Raw genomic sequence first — 12,798 nt, 5'->3', positions numbered from 1 at the left:
TTCACACCAGTGTATGGTGGAGATGAGCTCTTCACACCTCTGGTCCTTTCCCATCATCATCATCATCATCAACTCTCTTTCTCTGTTGCTCTGTAGTCTTCTCTCCATCATTGTGCACATTTGCACTTTCCTGTCGCACACCTGCACATACCAGACGCTCACCAGTACAGACCCGCCCGCCGCCCTGTGACAGATTAAATCCGGCAGCCTCGCCACGCCGTGCAGTCGATGCAGCGAATACTAATGATGCGTAGGTGCTACCCTGCCCTGACATCGTCATTATCACACACTCTCATTTAAAGGTACACAAGCCATTAGTTGGGCGGGTTGTTCAGAGAAGCCCCCCCCATCTCCCATTTTTCCCCATCAGGCATCAGGAGAATTGTCCTCTATGTGTCTATATCTTTATCAGATGCTTTTATTCTGTGGTTGCAGAAAGGGCTGGAACCCCCACGCGCACACACACACACACACAGACACACAAAATCTTGCACACAGGGGGCCTAATTAGGTCAGAGTGTTTTGTGTCTCAGACTGAAGAGGGGAAAAATTTGCTTTTATTTTTTTATTTGTGGATGGATAGAGATTATTCCCTCTCTTTTTCTCCCGCTTTCCTCACGCTGCTTTGTTTGGGTCTGACACTGCTGTTTGACACGCTGGCTCGATGACACACACTCTTCTCTGTGTGTGTATTTCTGAGGCTACAAGGTACAAAGTGTTCTAATGAGCTTTCCACTGAGAGAACACATCTGTGTCCAAGTGGGTCAAGGGATGGCTCCTCTTCCCCCCCCAAATGGTTTTTTAATGTCTTCTCTATGATTGTTTTTCATGACTGCTGTCAAGAAATGACGTGTGTGTTTATGTGTGAGCAGCGATTCATAATTCGGAATCGTAGCTGGATCTAGCTGCAGAATCTGCCGGAAGCCTGTCGAACCTCAGAGATGCAGCTGGACTGGCGGCTTAAGAGGCCAGAGTAAATCCTCCTGACAGGCTGAAAGGAGGCCCTTTAGCACAACCAACAAAGCTTACCCTTTGTTGTGGTCCACAAGTGTTTCCCAAGCAGCGCCATTGTTTGCTGGTTCACAAACTAGTTGTTCTCGTTCTCCGTCCTAAAACAGGGGTCATATGGCTGGACATAGTCTTCATAACCCATAGGTCTGTAACAGAACCTGGTACGCACCACTGCAGTCCAGGAAGTGGAACAGTTGCACAAACAAATAGACAAAGGTGCTCTTTAGGTTCTCTGGGTTCTAGTAATGATTTTAGCCCTCTGAAGAAATGGGGGGCGATGGGTGGTGTTCATTGTGTGGGCTGCCAGGTTCACTCTTGAAGAACAAAGTGTCTCACAAAAATGGCATATAGCCCCTTTCGCTAGTCAAGGAAAGGGGTCGTCATGGAAACCCTGCTCTTAATTTCCTTCCATAGAGAGGAAGCCCACGTAGGTGTGCCAGGGCGAAAAAAAAAAACATGCCGTTCTGTCTCTCTCGCTTTCTCTCTCACTCCCTCGCTCAATCAGCCTGTCAGTCCCTCATCCACTCACCATCGCTCGCTTTCTCGATTTTTACGACGCTGTCCTCAGGGGGGAAAAACAAAAGAATTATTGAAAAGCCTGCGCTTGTCTGACCTGCACGGATTTTCCTGGACTCTATTCCAAGTCATGTAGGGTTTCTGTTTTTATTACATCCAGAGCACCAAATGTGCAAAGCCCTAATGTTTTTACAAAGATTATTAGTTTTATTAGTATAAAATTGAATTGTTAAATTCTTCTAATTATATGGGGGGGCTAGGGAGTGTTGTGGTGGGGTGCTCAACAGCGCCACTTAATGCGTTACCCCATTCTGGGGCATACACACTTTCACGTATCACCATCAAAATTAATATGCATGTATATTTCATTAGGATAAACTTATGATACACTCATACCCAATAATTCCGCCAAACAGGAAGTGAGATAATCTGGATTGTTTAATTTACTTTTATTTTGAAACAACAATCCTAGGCTCTTCTTCCGATTCAAATGTAGAACATAGGTTTGGCATGCTAAATTGTGAAGAATTTGTTGATAACTTGAATGGTCTTGAAATGTAAATTTTTTTGGGGAAATAAAAAATCAGGAGAATTTGGGGGAAATTCAATTAAGTTACACTAAACATTGAGTAATTGAGATGAAACTTAACAGAAATATTCAGTCTCACACCATAATCATACCCATAAATGAATTTTCACACCTAGGTATAGGTCCAACAACTGGCAAGAGAAAAAGTACCACTTTTGTGCTTGAACACCGCTCATAAGATTAACATAAAATTTGGTCAGTATGTTGTGAATTTCTTATAACAAATTCTTATAAGGAATTGTTCTTATGTTGAATAGTTTCTTGACATTAACATTTTTTTTCTTTTAAACTGTGAGTGACTCACCATGGTCACTCACAATCTGAACAACTTCCCAATTGCAATTTCTAAAATGCATTACAAATATAATTTTTTTTTACATTATATGTGTTTTCTCATGTCCCAAACTTTCATGCTCAGCTCAACATCCAATAACATATCCAATTCACTCCAAAACTGCTAAGCATTGAGTTCATTTCACATCTTGTTTCTTAAGAATTCTTGAAAATCTTACTTCTATCTTTGACCGTGTTGCCGTTTGGTGGTGTTAAATTCACCTGTTACTACGTCAGGCTGCTCTGTCTCTCTGAGTGAGGCAGACTGTAGGTTCCTGTGCGTGAGTCTCTGTGTGTGTTTTAAGATGGTAAAGGAGTTTTCCTTCAGGCTAAAAGGAGCGGGGCTTAGCTGTGAGTGTGCTGGGGAGCAGCAGGGGGGGATTTCTCTCACAGAAGCAGAGGAACAGTTCAATGAATACTGAATGTGCTAAAATCATTCTGCGTGCATCCATCCATTGTTGTACAATAACATCACAGGGCATTGCACCATGCTTGCGAGGGTCCGTTAATCACCGCTTGCAGTTATAAAAATTTTATTTTTTTATTTGTTTCTGGTCTGAGGGCTTAGCAGCGATGGTTGAAGATAAGAGGCGGATCTGATAGGCAGTCGCTCTTGCACGGCGACGAGCAGACAGTTGTTCGGAATGAGCTCGAGAGGGAGAGAACGAGAGAGCGCGCACTGCGGCTAGTGAAGAGCCAGTGCCCATTTTCTCGGCGAGGACTGCTTAGCAACAGTGCATCCCCACCGCCACTCAAACAGATGCATCTGCTTGAGGAAGACCAAGGGAGATGTGTCAAAGGTAGGAAATCGATCGAAATGGGGGGTTTCGTGGGGGGTGACGGGGCTTTGGTAAATTCTTCAGCTCTTGGGATCAGGGTGAGGAGTCGGACATAAAAACAAAAGAGCCAGGGGCGGACGTTTTTGGGAGGGGGGGAAAAAAATCAATGTGAGAAGTGGAGAAAAGCGCCATTGTCTGTCGGAATACTGCCGTGAATAAGCAATGCGATCGGTTCTGGTTGTGGTATCTATGGTGGCGCGTTAGCGAGGTCGGATGTTGACGTTGTCAGATGGTCGTTTATTTGCATGAAGGGACCAGCGTGGGTTAAATAAGGACATGGATGAGTTGTCTGTCTGAAAACCAAGTTGATGCCTACGTTGGGTCAAGGGTTCCGCACGACGGCGGTCTCCGCTGCCGGTCTCCACAGATTCATTATGTTTGTTTCTGTGTGAAGGAGCTCTGTGACGGAGATGGGGGGGGGGGGGTGGCAGGAGACTGTTGTTTATACGGAGGAGCCCCCCAGGCTGCGGGGGCGTGACACAGATACACTGCAGGTTCCGCTGGTGCTGATAAGGGGTGATTCCACCCCCAAGATAACTGGCACTGCTGATCCTTCGCTGTCCCCCGTGTACGGGCCGTCTTAATTACATCCCACTCGCCCTACTTCCACCCTACGGTGGGCATTGAATCTCCCACAATGTAACACAGGTGCTTTTGTCCAGTTTAAAATATCAGGTCATTCCAGAGCCTGAAAAAGAGACACCAAGACATGACTGTTGTTGCCTTTTGGAGTATTTGAGATTTTATCACAGTTCTGTCATATGTAAGACACAAGTGTGCAAATATCTAACATCTTTAATAAATGTAGCACGTGGGTGTGAGACGACAGGCCCTGGCGTGAATGCTAATCTGCCCTTCATATCTCACGCATCCAATGGTGATGTGACATTTAGTATTGAAAACCAGTTCGGCCCCAGAGACACCCAGTTGTATATCATCTCCCACTCAGCCTGCCCCGCCACGCCCATCAAGGTTCAGAGGTGCGGTGTGCTGCCATTGGGATGCAGCTTCCTGCCTGCAGCTGTTTTTGACAGTGAGATGTGCTGCTGGGATTTGCATATCAATGCAATGCTGACAGACAGTGTGTGTGTGTATGTGTGTGTGTGTGTGTGTGTCTGTGCGCACGCGCACTAGCCTTTTTTTCCTTTTCAATGACGTTTTTTTCATACTTGACTCAAAACGACTGGTACACTCATGAGCCACCAACACTTCACAGCGTCCCATCCACCCAGCTCTCATTGTTTCTTTAAACACATGTGCTATTGTCATCTGTTGTCCCGTTGCTTTTCTGTTGCGTTCTCTGTACTGAATAGATCTTTTTTCAAATTGTTTGATACAATTCAGTCCATGAAAATTGTCAGAGAACCAAAAAAAAACTCACTGATGAATTCATAGTTCATGAATCATTAAAAAAGAATCATGATTCATGGTACTTCTAACAGGAAGTGCTTTGAAAGTGTGTGATCCCAGAGTGAGATCATCTCATCGCACCATAAAAACCTGCAGACTGTTAAATCATACTCTGGGGCTAAAATGCACTATTGGGACAATATCTTCACTTTAGCATTAAAGTAATTCCTTTTTATTTTTGTAAACATCTGACTTTTTGGAGTTTTTTCATGAAATTGGGAAATTTTAGACATTATTAAACAATGTTCATTCTTTAGTACCAGAAATGTCAGAACTGTACTGAACCTGCGTGTGACATTTAAAATATTGATAAAGATACATCTTCATTCTTTGTACTGTTTTGACTGAATTGAACTGAATGAAATTTGATAATCTATCTTGTTAACAAAAGGCATCTCTTCTGATGGTGTTTGTTCATTGTTCATTGTTTTTTTTTTCCCCTTGCAGCTGACATCATATCTACTGTCGAATTTAACTCCACTGGAGAGCTCCTGGCCACGGGGGACAAAGGTGGCCGTGTGGTCGTGTTCCAGAGAGAGCAGGAGGTCGGTAGAACCTCAGTCCTTTTTTTAACATTCAGCTTGTGGTTTGGCCACTTTTCACACTTTTTTTTCAGTCATCATAGATTGCCTACAAATCCAGAAGTATAATCGTGCCTGCATAACTCAGAGCATTCAAAAGTACAATTTTACTGAAGAGCACCTATAAATGATTAGCTACAACAAAAAAGAAATGTTACAGAGAAACTGTTCAGGAGAATGCTGTGATGTTTAAATGGTGATGCAGAGTTCATACTGGACTGGATTGTGCATTTTTAATATCTGTCAACATATCTGCTTCAACATATCTGCTACAGTGTTATTATAACATTTGGTAGTAGCTCAATAGACAATTGCCTGTCTACTATAAGCCCTCAAAGTCACAGGTTTAAATTCCACTTACTACCTGCTCCTGAGTAAGAAACTAAGCAAGTTGCTCCAGGGAAACTGTCACTGTAACTATTGATTGTAAATGTAAATGTAAAATAAATGTAACTATAATGTAGAATTGAGAAATTATTCAACTATATGCAATACATTCAATTATGTGTTTTAATTTGCTTTTAGTTTCAAAAATACTTGAAAATATTAAATGTTTTCTGTACATCATCACCCCTAAACTGGGGTTTGGAAATAGGGCAATTGGTCTAGACAAGGTTTTGAATATTTTGTCCGGATTTTGTGGCAAGCTGCAGATCTTTCTGCTTTTTGCTCCTCCCCTCTCTAAAGATGTTTCATGGTGTCTGTTAATCCACACTCTCACTCTCTCTCTCTCTCTCTCTCACACACACACACACACACACACACACACACACAGAGACAAATGCACTCACGCTGGCACTGTCTGACAAATGCACACACACACCAAATCACACACAGAGAAGGAAATCATACCCCTCCCCCTCCCTACAAGCCTAGTGCTGGCTGAACCCCCAGACCCCTGGCGAGGCAAAATCTGTTCCCATTAAGACGTTCTCCTCTAGTTTGGCCATCTGATTTGGGTTTATTGATTCTGATGTTTCCCGAGGTGAGGCCTGACAGTAAGCTGTTTGAGGTCTGCTCGTCTCTGCTGAGGTTGCTGCCACACAAATTAGAGCTTCTCACAATGTCTGTGTCCGAGCTTTCAGTAAAACTTGTTACATTATTATCCATTAATTATCATATTAATTACCTTGTTTTTTTTCTGTAATTTGTGATGTACTTCTGTCTACATTGCTTTTGCAGATCAATATTTTAAAAAAGTAAATTATTTGGTGCCACACTATTACCCACTGACATCTACTAAGTTATGTTTTAAGCTTTGAGAAGTTTTCCATTGGACCTGTAAGAAATAGAATATGGTGAAAATGGACTACATTTTTGCCCCATGCAAACATTTATTGTTTAAATGAACTGCTTTTCAGGAGTCTAACATTAGTTTTTGTATTTTCTGAGCTATCAGATAAAACCAACATCAATTTTTCATTTGATGTGCAATGAACATAGCAAATATGAATATGACCATAAACCAAATATATATGTATCAGCAATGAAACACCTACAGTCTTTCAAAAATAGAAAATTTACAGCTTAATCACATATTGGTTTGATCAAATCTATTTTCCTTGCAGTGACTTACAGCCCTGTTTCCATCATTCTAGTTTGATGGAAATAATAATCATGATGTATGAGTGAATGTGACCTCGCACCTGATCCTGGTGTGCTGCTTCCACAGAGCAAGAACCAGCCTCATCGTAGAGGGGAGTACAATGTCTACAGCACCTTCCAGAGCCATGAGCCTGAGTTTGACTACCTGAAGAGTCTGGAGATTGAGGAGAAAATCAACAAAATCCGCTGGCTGCCACAGCAGAATGCCGCCTACTTCTTGCTCTCCACCAATGGTGAGTACAGCCCCGCCCATACCAAAATAATTTGTGTTGCTCTCAGTGTCACATATTATATGCAGTGCCATACACTTGACAGTAGTAAGTCCATTATTAGCTCAACTTTAATAGCGATAAAATTAATTAACCAGTTATTGTTTATACAATAATCATCATTGCATGTTTTGCATTTTATTTTTTACTGTATATTGAAGATATATAAACTCTTGCCGCTGTATATTGCTGTAACGCACTAGGCGTCCAGCACACAGCAAAGTAGTGCTGTGAAATAAGATGCTAAAGCAGGGCTACAAAATGATTAAAGAACAAAAGAAATTGTTGAAGGGTGCTCTTAATTTTTTTCTTTTTTCAACACAACAAATTTACTCTATGCTTAATATATTATATTCAAGTGCCATAGTAACAAGATAGTAAATATTAAAGTGAAGTGATCGTCATAGTGAAACATTGCAACACCGCACACAGTGACACAACAAAATGTGTCCTCTGATTTTAACCATCACCCTTGGTGATCAGTGGGCAGCCATGACAGGCGCCCGGGGAGCAGTGTGTGGGGACGGCGCTTTGCTCAGTGGCACCTCATGGCACCTTGGCAGATCGGGATTCGAACCAGCAACCTTCTGATTATGGGGCCGCTACTTTAACTGGTATTATTATTCACTTCACCTGTTATAACATTATGGCTGCTTAGTATATTCTTACTGGTTTTGTGACCGATCAGAATGATTGCCAGTGAGAGGGCCAGTTTTACGGGAGTTTAGGGAATGCTGACTCGAGCCTCATGGTGTGTGGTGAACAGATGAAAGCTGCAGTCCCCGAGTTTTTTCAAATTCACACACTCATCACTCTGCAGACCTGCGCTTTGCCGCAGTCTCCTTAGCCAATTAATTAGCCCAGTAAATCGTGCCAGCCCAGAGCCCAAGAGGAAGATGTCTGTCTGCGGGCATATCCAGCGAGCAAACAGGGCGGGGCCACGCCAAGGCCAATCAGGTTAATTGGATGGTACTGATGTGGGGCTGATATTGGTTGTACCCTTCATATCATGCCAACATCACTCACTCTCTGATGCTGGCCTCAGTCCAGCAGACAAGACAACTACCTAAAAAAAACAACATTCCACTAGAAACCCATCGCCACACCAGCCCCCCTCTGTACCTTAAAGCGTCCAGCCCATCGAATCTCTCTTCCTCTTTTTTCCTCCTTCTCTGCAGATAAGACAGTGAAGCTGTGGAAGATTAGTGAACGAGATAAGAGACCAGAAGGCTACAACCTGAAAGATGAGGACGGCAGGATCCGAGACCCGACCACCATTACGGCTCTGCGGGTGAGTGCCATGAATGCATGGTTTTCTTTTGACAGCCACCTTTTTGCTGTCGCTGTAGAGCAAAAGGAGCTGTACATCGCCAGTGATGATGATACAGGACAAGTTCAGACAAGCACAGGATGATTACAGGGTTGGGAAAAATGAATACAATAAGGTCCACATCCTGTGCATCACAGATGACAGGTAAGTGCACTTAAATAGTTAACCAGACCAGATTTGTCCCCAGAGGGACCTTTTTAGCTGCTGTACATGGTCAGTGATGGAGGGTTTTTATAAAATAAAAGGATCCATTTTGTGAAGGGTCATGGTAGTGATGCTTCCCGATGAAATGATGCCAAGAGAGTGGAGTGAGAGAGAGCAGGAGACACTATATTCACCGCACCTTCCATAAATCAGGTTTACTCTGCCAGAACGGACCGTTTTCCCAGCATCCCCTGGCAGCCATGTTGGCTCAGGTCTTTTACCGCTTCCTGTGGAGAGGAGCAGAGCTTATCAAACGAAGGCTCTGCCTCTTCACTTCATATCGCTCCGAACACAGATGAAGCCCCCGGGACAGGGTCGGGGGGGTGGTGGGTCTTCTCAGCTCAGTGGGGATCTGGAGAAGCATGTTCCAACCTGCAATAAACTGAAGCTAATCTCCAATCCCCCCACCCCAATATTAGACAGTTCCAGTGGAGTCCCATCTGTCTTTGTCCTCTTCCAGAGGACAGGAGGTGAGTGTGGGGTCACGTCCAAGTGTCAGCTCCACCTCACCCTCACACCATCCCCTCAGGGCTTGTATGGAGCACGACCACGCCCGCCGGGGCTGCTGGAATCCATCCAGCCTCACCCGTCCCTAGATCTGCCAAGTCCCGCTGAACACGTCAGATGCTGCTGTTGTTCTGACGCATCTTTTGGAGGATTTGCCAGTGAAATTAGACATGGAGGGGGGAGGTGTGCGGAAAACGAAGATGAGACCGGAGCAGCAGATGATATGCAGCGTCTGTGACTGAACACAGATTTTATACATGACTGTTCCGCAGCTGTAGATCCGGTACTGGCCGTAGCAGTGGAACTAATCAATTCATTGGTTGTCATGGGTTTGAGGAGCCTTGGTTTACAATAATCAGTCTGTTTTTTTTCAGGGATTCAATTATTTCGAAATATAATAAAAGCAGAAGGTTTTGATTTTCTGAGGTTGCTTGGGGTTTGTTGATATGGCTGTATGATAGAGCATTAAAAAGTATTAGTATAGTTATGTTTTATAGTTATAATATAGTACAGTATAGTATATTTCTGCCATTCATCAGCCATAAAATTATATTAATTTTGTCCCTTTGCCACCAAAAGTGACCTCTGAAGGCATTCTGTGGTGTGTGATACAAAGCCATCAGTAGGACATCCTTCAAGTCCATTCATTTGCACTGGTTCCTTGTTTTCCCAGCATGTCCCACAGATGCTGTATTGGATTGACATTTGGGGGCAGGTCAACATATCAATCTCTTTGTTGCATTTATCAAAACATTCTTGAACCATTGTTGCAGTGTGTCAGGTTGCATTATCTTGCTGAAAGTAGGCACTGCCATCAGCGAATGAACAATGGTCAGCGGCAACGTTTAGGTAGGTGGTTCGTGTCAGTACCATCCATATGACCGGTCTGAGGGCCTGCATCCTGCTCATTCACCAGTTAGCCTTACTCACCCATGTTCCAATTCACAGTTCACCATGGACCTCTTTTCTGGGTTACATGGTCCTGAACCAAGCAGATTGGGAACATCCCATGACAGATGCAGTTTTCGAGATTCTATTACCATCCAGCCATCATAATTGGTCCCTGTCATGGTCCATGTCAATTTCAGTTGCTCAGATGCTTATCACTGGTCATCAACTTTGAGAACAAAATATTCACTTGTCACGAGTTCTATCGCACCCACTTCTAGGGACCATTATAACAAGACAATCGATGATGTTCACATCACCTGCAATTGGTCACAATGTTGTGGCTGATCCATGTTTACTACCATAATAATATAGCATAATAATGCTGTGCCATTTTAGTGCAATGTAGTAATTGGCCATGTTTCTCCCTAAAAAGTTATACATTCTCACCAGTGTAACAAGCATAATGCATGTTGGTGTATTATACTGCAGCATTGATATTTGGATCCCAGCCTGCACCACTCTTCCCTCCTCCTTCATTTCCATACGGAGGCCACATTGACTTTTATGTAAAGGATGTCCCAAATCAATCAGAGGAAGGTTAAAAGAGGCCGGGTATAAATCACCGAATGCGACTGGCCGTTAACGAGTTGTGGGAGTTTCCCCTTGTTCCTGAAGCGGAATGACAGTTATGCCTCACGGCCTCTCTCTGACAGTGAGAGGAGCCCCCATCCAATGGCAGTTATGTCACCAAGCGGGAGCTCCTGCATTATGTCACTGAGCAAGACAGCGTCTGTGACCCAGACGGAAACCCCCATCATGCCAGTGGAGCTGGGGCCACAGTGTCAGATCCAAGACTGCACTGGAAACATGTGCAGCTTCTACACATCTGCTGGGGAGTTAATGCAGCTCGGTCACAAACAGACAGAGGAAGTGTCAGCCTCCATTAGGGCAGATTTCCTGCGGGATTTACTGTCGGGTTGTCATCGCTGATTCTAAAACCTGCAGAGAGCAGTCTCTTCACTGGATATTACATTACAATTCAGATTTATTTTAATGGTGACTGGTGTTTTCAAATAAATTCAGGCTGTCACTCATAGTGTCCCAAGTCTGGCGACCAGCCTAGAGTCTTAATACCACCCCACCGTCACAAGCTGTGCTGCAAGTGCAAATGATACTAGTACCATATCATCATTTACTCTTATTGTCAGTATTCAATTACATAAACTCTGTAATTACCCATATTACATTTATTTAGCTTCAGAGTACATATAATAAACATAATTTGATGTCTTTACAGTTGCCAATTTCACCTCACACTTTGACTTGTTACTTATGTGAAAAATGTAATTGTTACTGTGAGGAGGAAGTCTCTGTTTATATGAAAGTCACGTTTATTGTATTAGTCTCCTAATTGTTGGACATGTTATTTTCTGTTCTCTGCTCTCACAGTACTTTCCTTAATCAATCATTAGACCACTGCCACCACGTACAGACAGATTAAATGGTAGACTATACGATTTTTCACTAGGCTTGAACATATAATCAATATTATTGATTATTGATTAATCCTGACCTCTGCAGGTCACTCACATGAGACTGTGCTATAGGGGCAACACTGGAAAGGCTTTGAAAGAAAATCATAATTTCATAATTCTCTACACTATGCTTTGAAAATATTTGAAAATAAGAAATCAATTGTTGGCCCAACCTTTCTTGGCAAATCAAAATGCCACCATTGTGCTGATTTGAGAAAAGTAGATCCAGCCTTGCCCTGCTGGGTAGCTGTGTGCGAGGCCAGTGTAGTCGGCAGATGGCTTGTCAGACAGCGGACCAGCAACAGTCAGCCAAGCAGGCTGTTGTGGGCACGCCCATTAGCTAGCGTGTATCCTCTTCCCTTTTCGGTCTCTGTTCTCTTGTCTCTTTTCGATATTTCTCAACAACCCTTGCTGCTTTGGTTGGTTTGCACAGTGGACAGTCGTGCAGTTGATGTACAGCCCCACCCTATTTCACCTCACATCAGTGACCTGCTGGAGGATGGGAGATTACAACCATGTGTAAGTGTGTGTGAGCAGGACACTTATCACACAGCGCCGGCTGTGAGTAGGGGCCGAGCGAGGCGGGGATGAGAGAAGCCTGATTGCTATACTCACTCCCCCCTCCCCCAGTAGAACATGCAGAGCGGCATTTACCTCTACAGGGTGGCTGAGAAGAGATGGATGGATGGACGGACGGATGGATGGATGGATTGATTGAGGAAGACAAGATAGTGTGAGTCGGATGGGTGGAGGGGGTCTAATGTCAGTAAAAGAAGGACAGGAATCCCAGACATTCTCCAAGGAACCATCCAATACCACTGTGCTGCTGTTTGGTTAAAGATTACAGCCAAAAGGATTTTTTGTGGCTGAGTGAGGTGTGAAGAAATGGTGTGGCTTTGTCATATTATAACACAGTCATATATACACATGCACATAAAACTTTGTATCTTTCTTTTTGTGTGTGTGTGTGTGTGTGTGTGTGTGTGTGTGTGTGTGTGTGTGTGTGTGTGTGTGTGTGTGTGTGTGTGTGTCTGAGTGGCTCTGGGCCACACAGTGCAGTCAGTAGTTTTCTTTCATCTCAATCAGATGTTTATGATTTATGTATTTCATATTGAGATTTAATTTTGTGTTTCAAAACCATATATTGATATTTGATTGAAATTGAGAGAGAAATGTGT

The 12,798-nt window shown here is 43.4% G+C and overlaps 1 protein-coding gene across 3 annotated transcripts in view; it reads left to right on the top strand.

The window, feature by feature from the left end:
• Positions 1 to 12,798, top strand: part of ppp2r2bb (protein phosphatase 2, regulatory subunit B, beta b) — a 65,122-nt gene that overhangs the window by 42,020 nt on the left and 10,304 nt on the right. For 2 of the 3 annotated variants that reach the window (XM_028982289.1, XM_028982290.1), the window contains 3 exons: positions 5,146 to 5,243; positions 6,952 to 7,117; positions 8,332 to 8,444. In XM_028982289.1, coding sequence (XP_028838122.1) covers positions 5,146 to 5,243; positions 6,952 to 7,117; positions 8,332 to 8,444 — 377 coding nt within the window. Of the gene's footprint in view, positions 1 to 3,029; positions 3,250 to 5,145; positions 5,244 to 6,951; positions 7,118 to 8,331; positions 8,445 to 12,798 lie in introns of those variants that run through there. The other variant, XM_028982291.1, reaches the window with a different exon arrangement.

Source organism: Denticeps clupeoides, chromosome 6 (assembly GCF_900700375.1).
Source record: "Denticeps clupeoides chromosome 6, fDenClu1.1, whole genome shotgun sequence".
In the NCBI taxonomy this organism is placed as follows: Eukaryota; Metazoa; Chordata; class Actinopteri; order Clupeiformes; family Denticipitidae; genus Denticeps; species Denticeps clupeoides.
The sequence above is the reverse complement of the archived record's forward strand: the minus strand, read 5'-3'. Positions and strand labels throughout refer to the sequence as shown.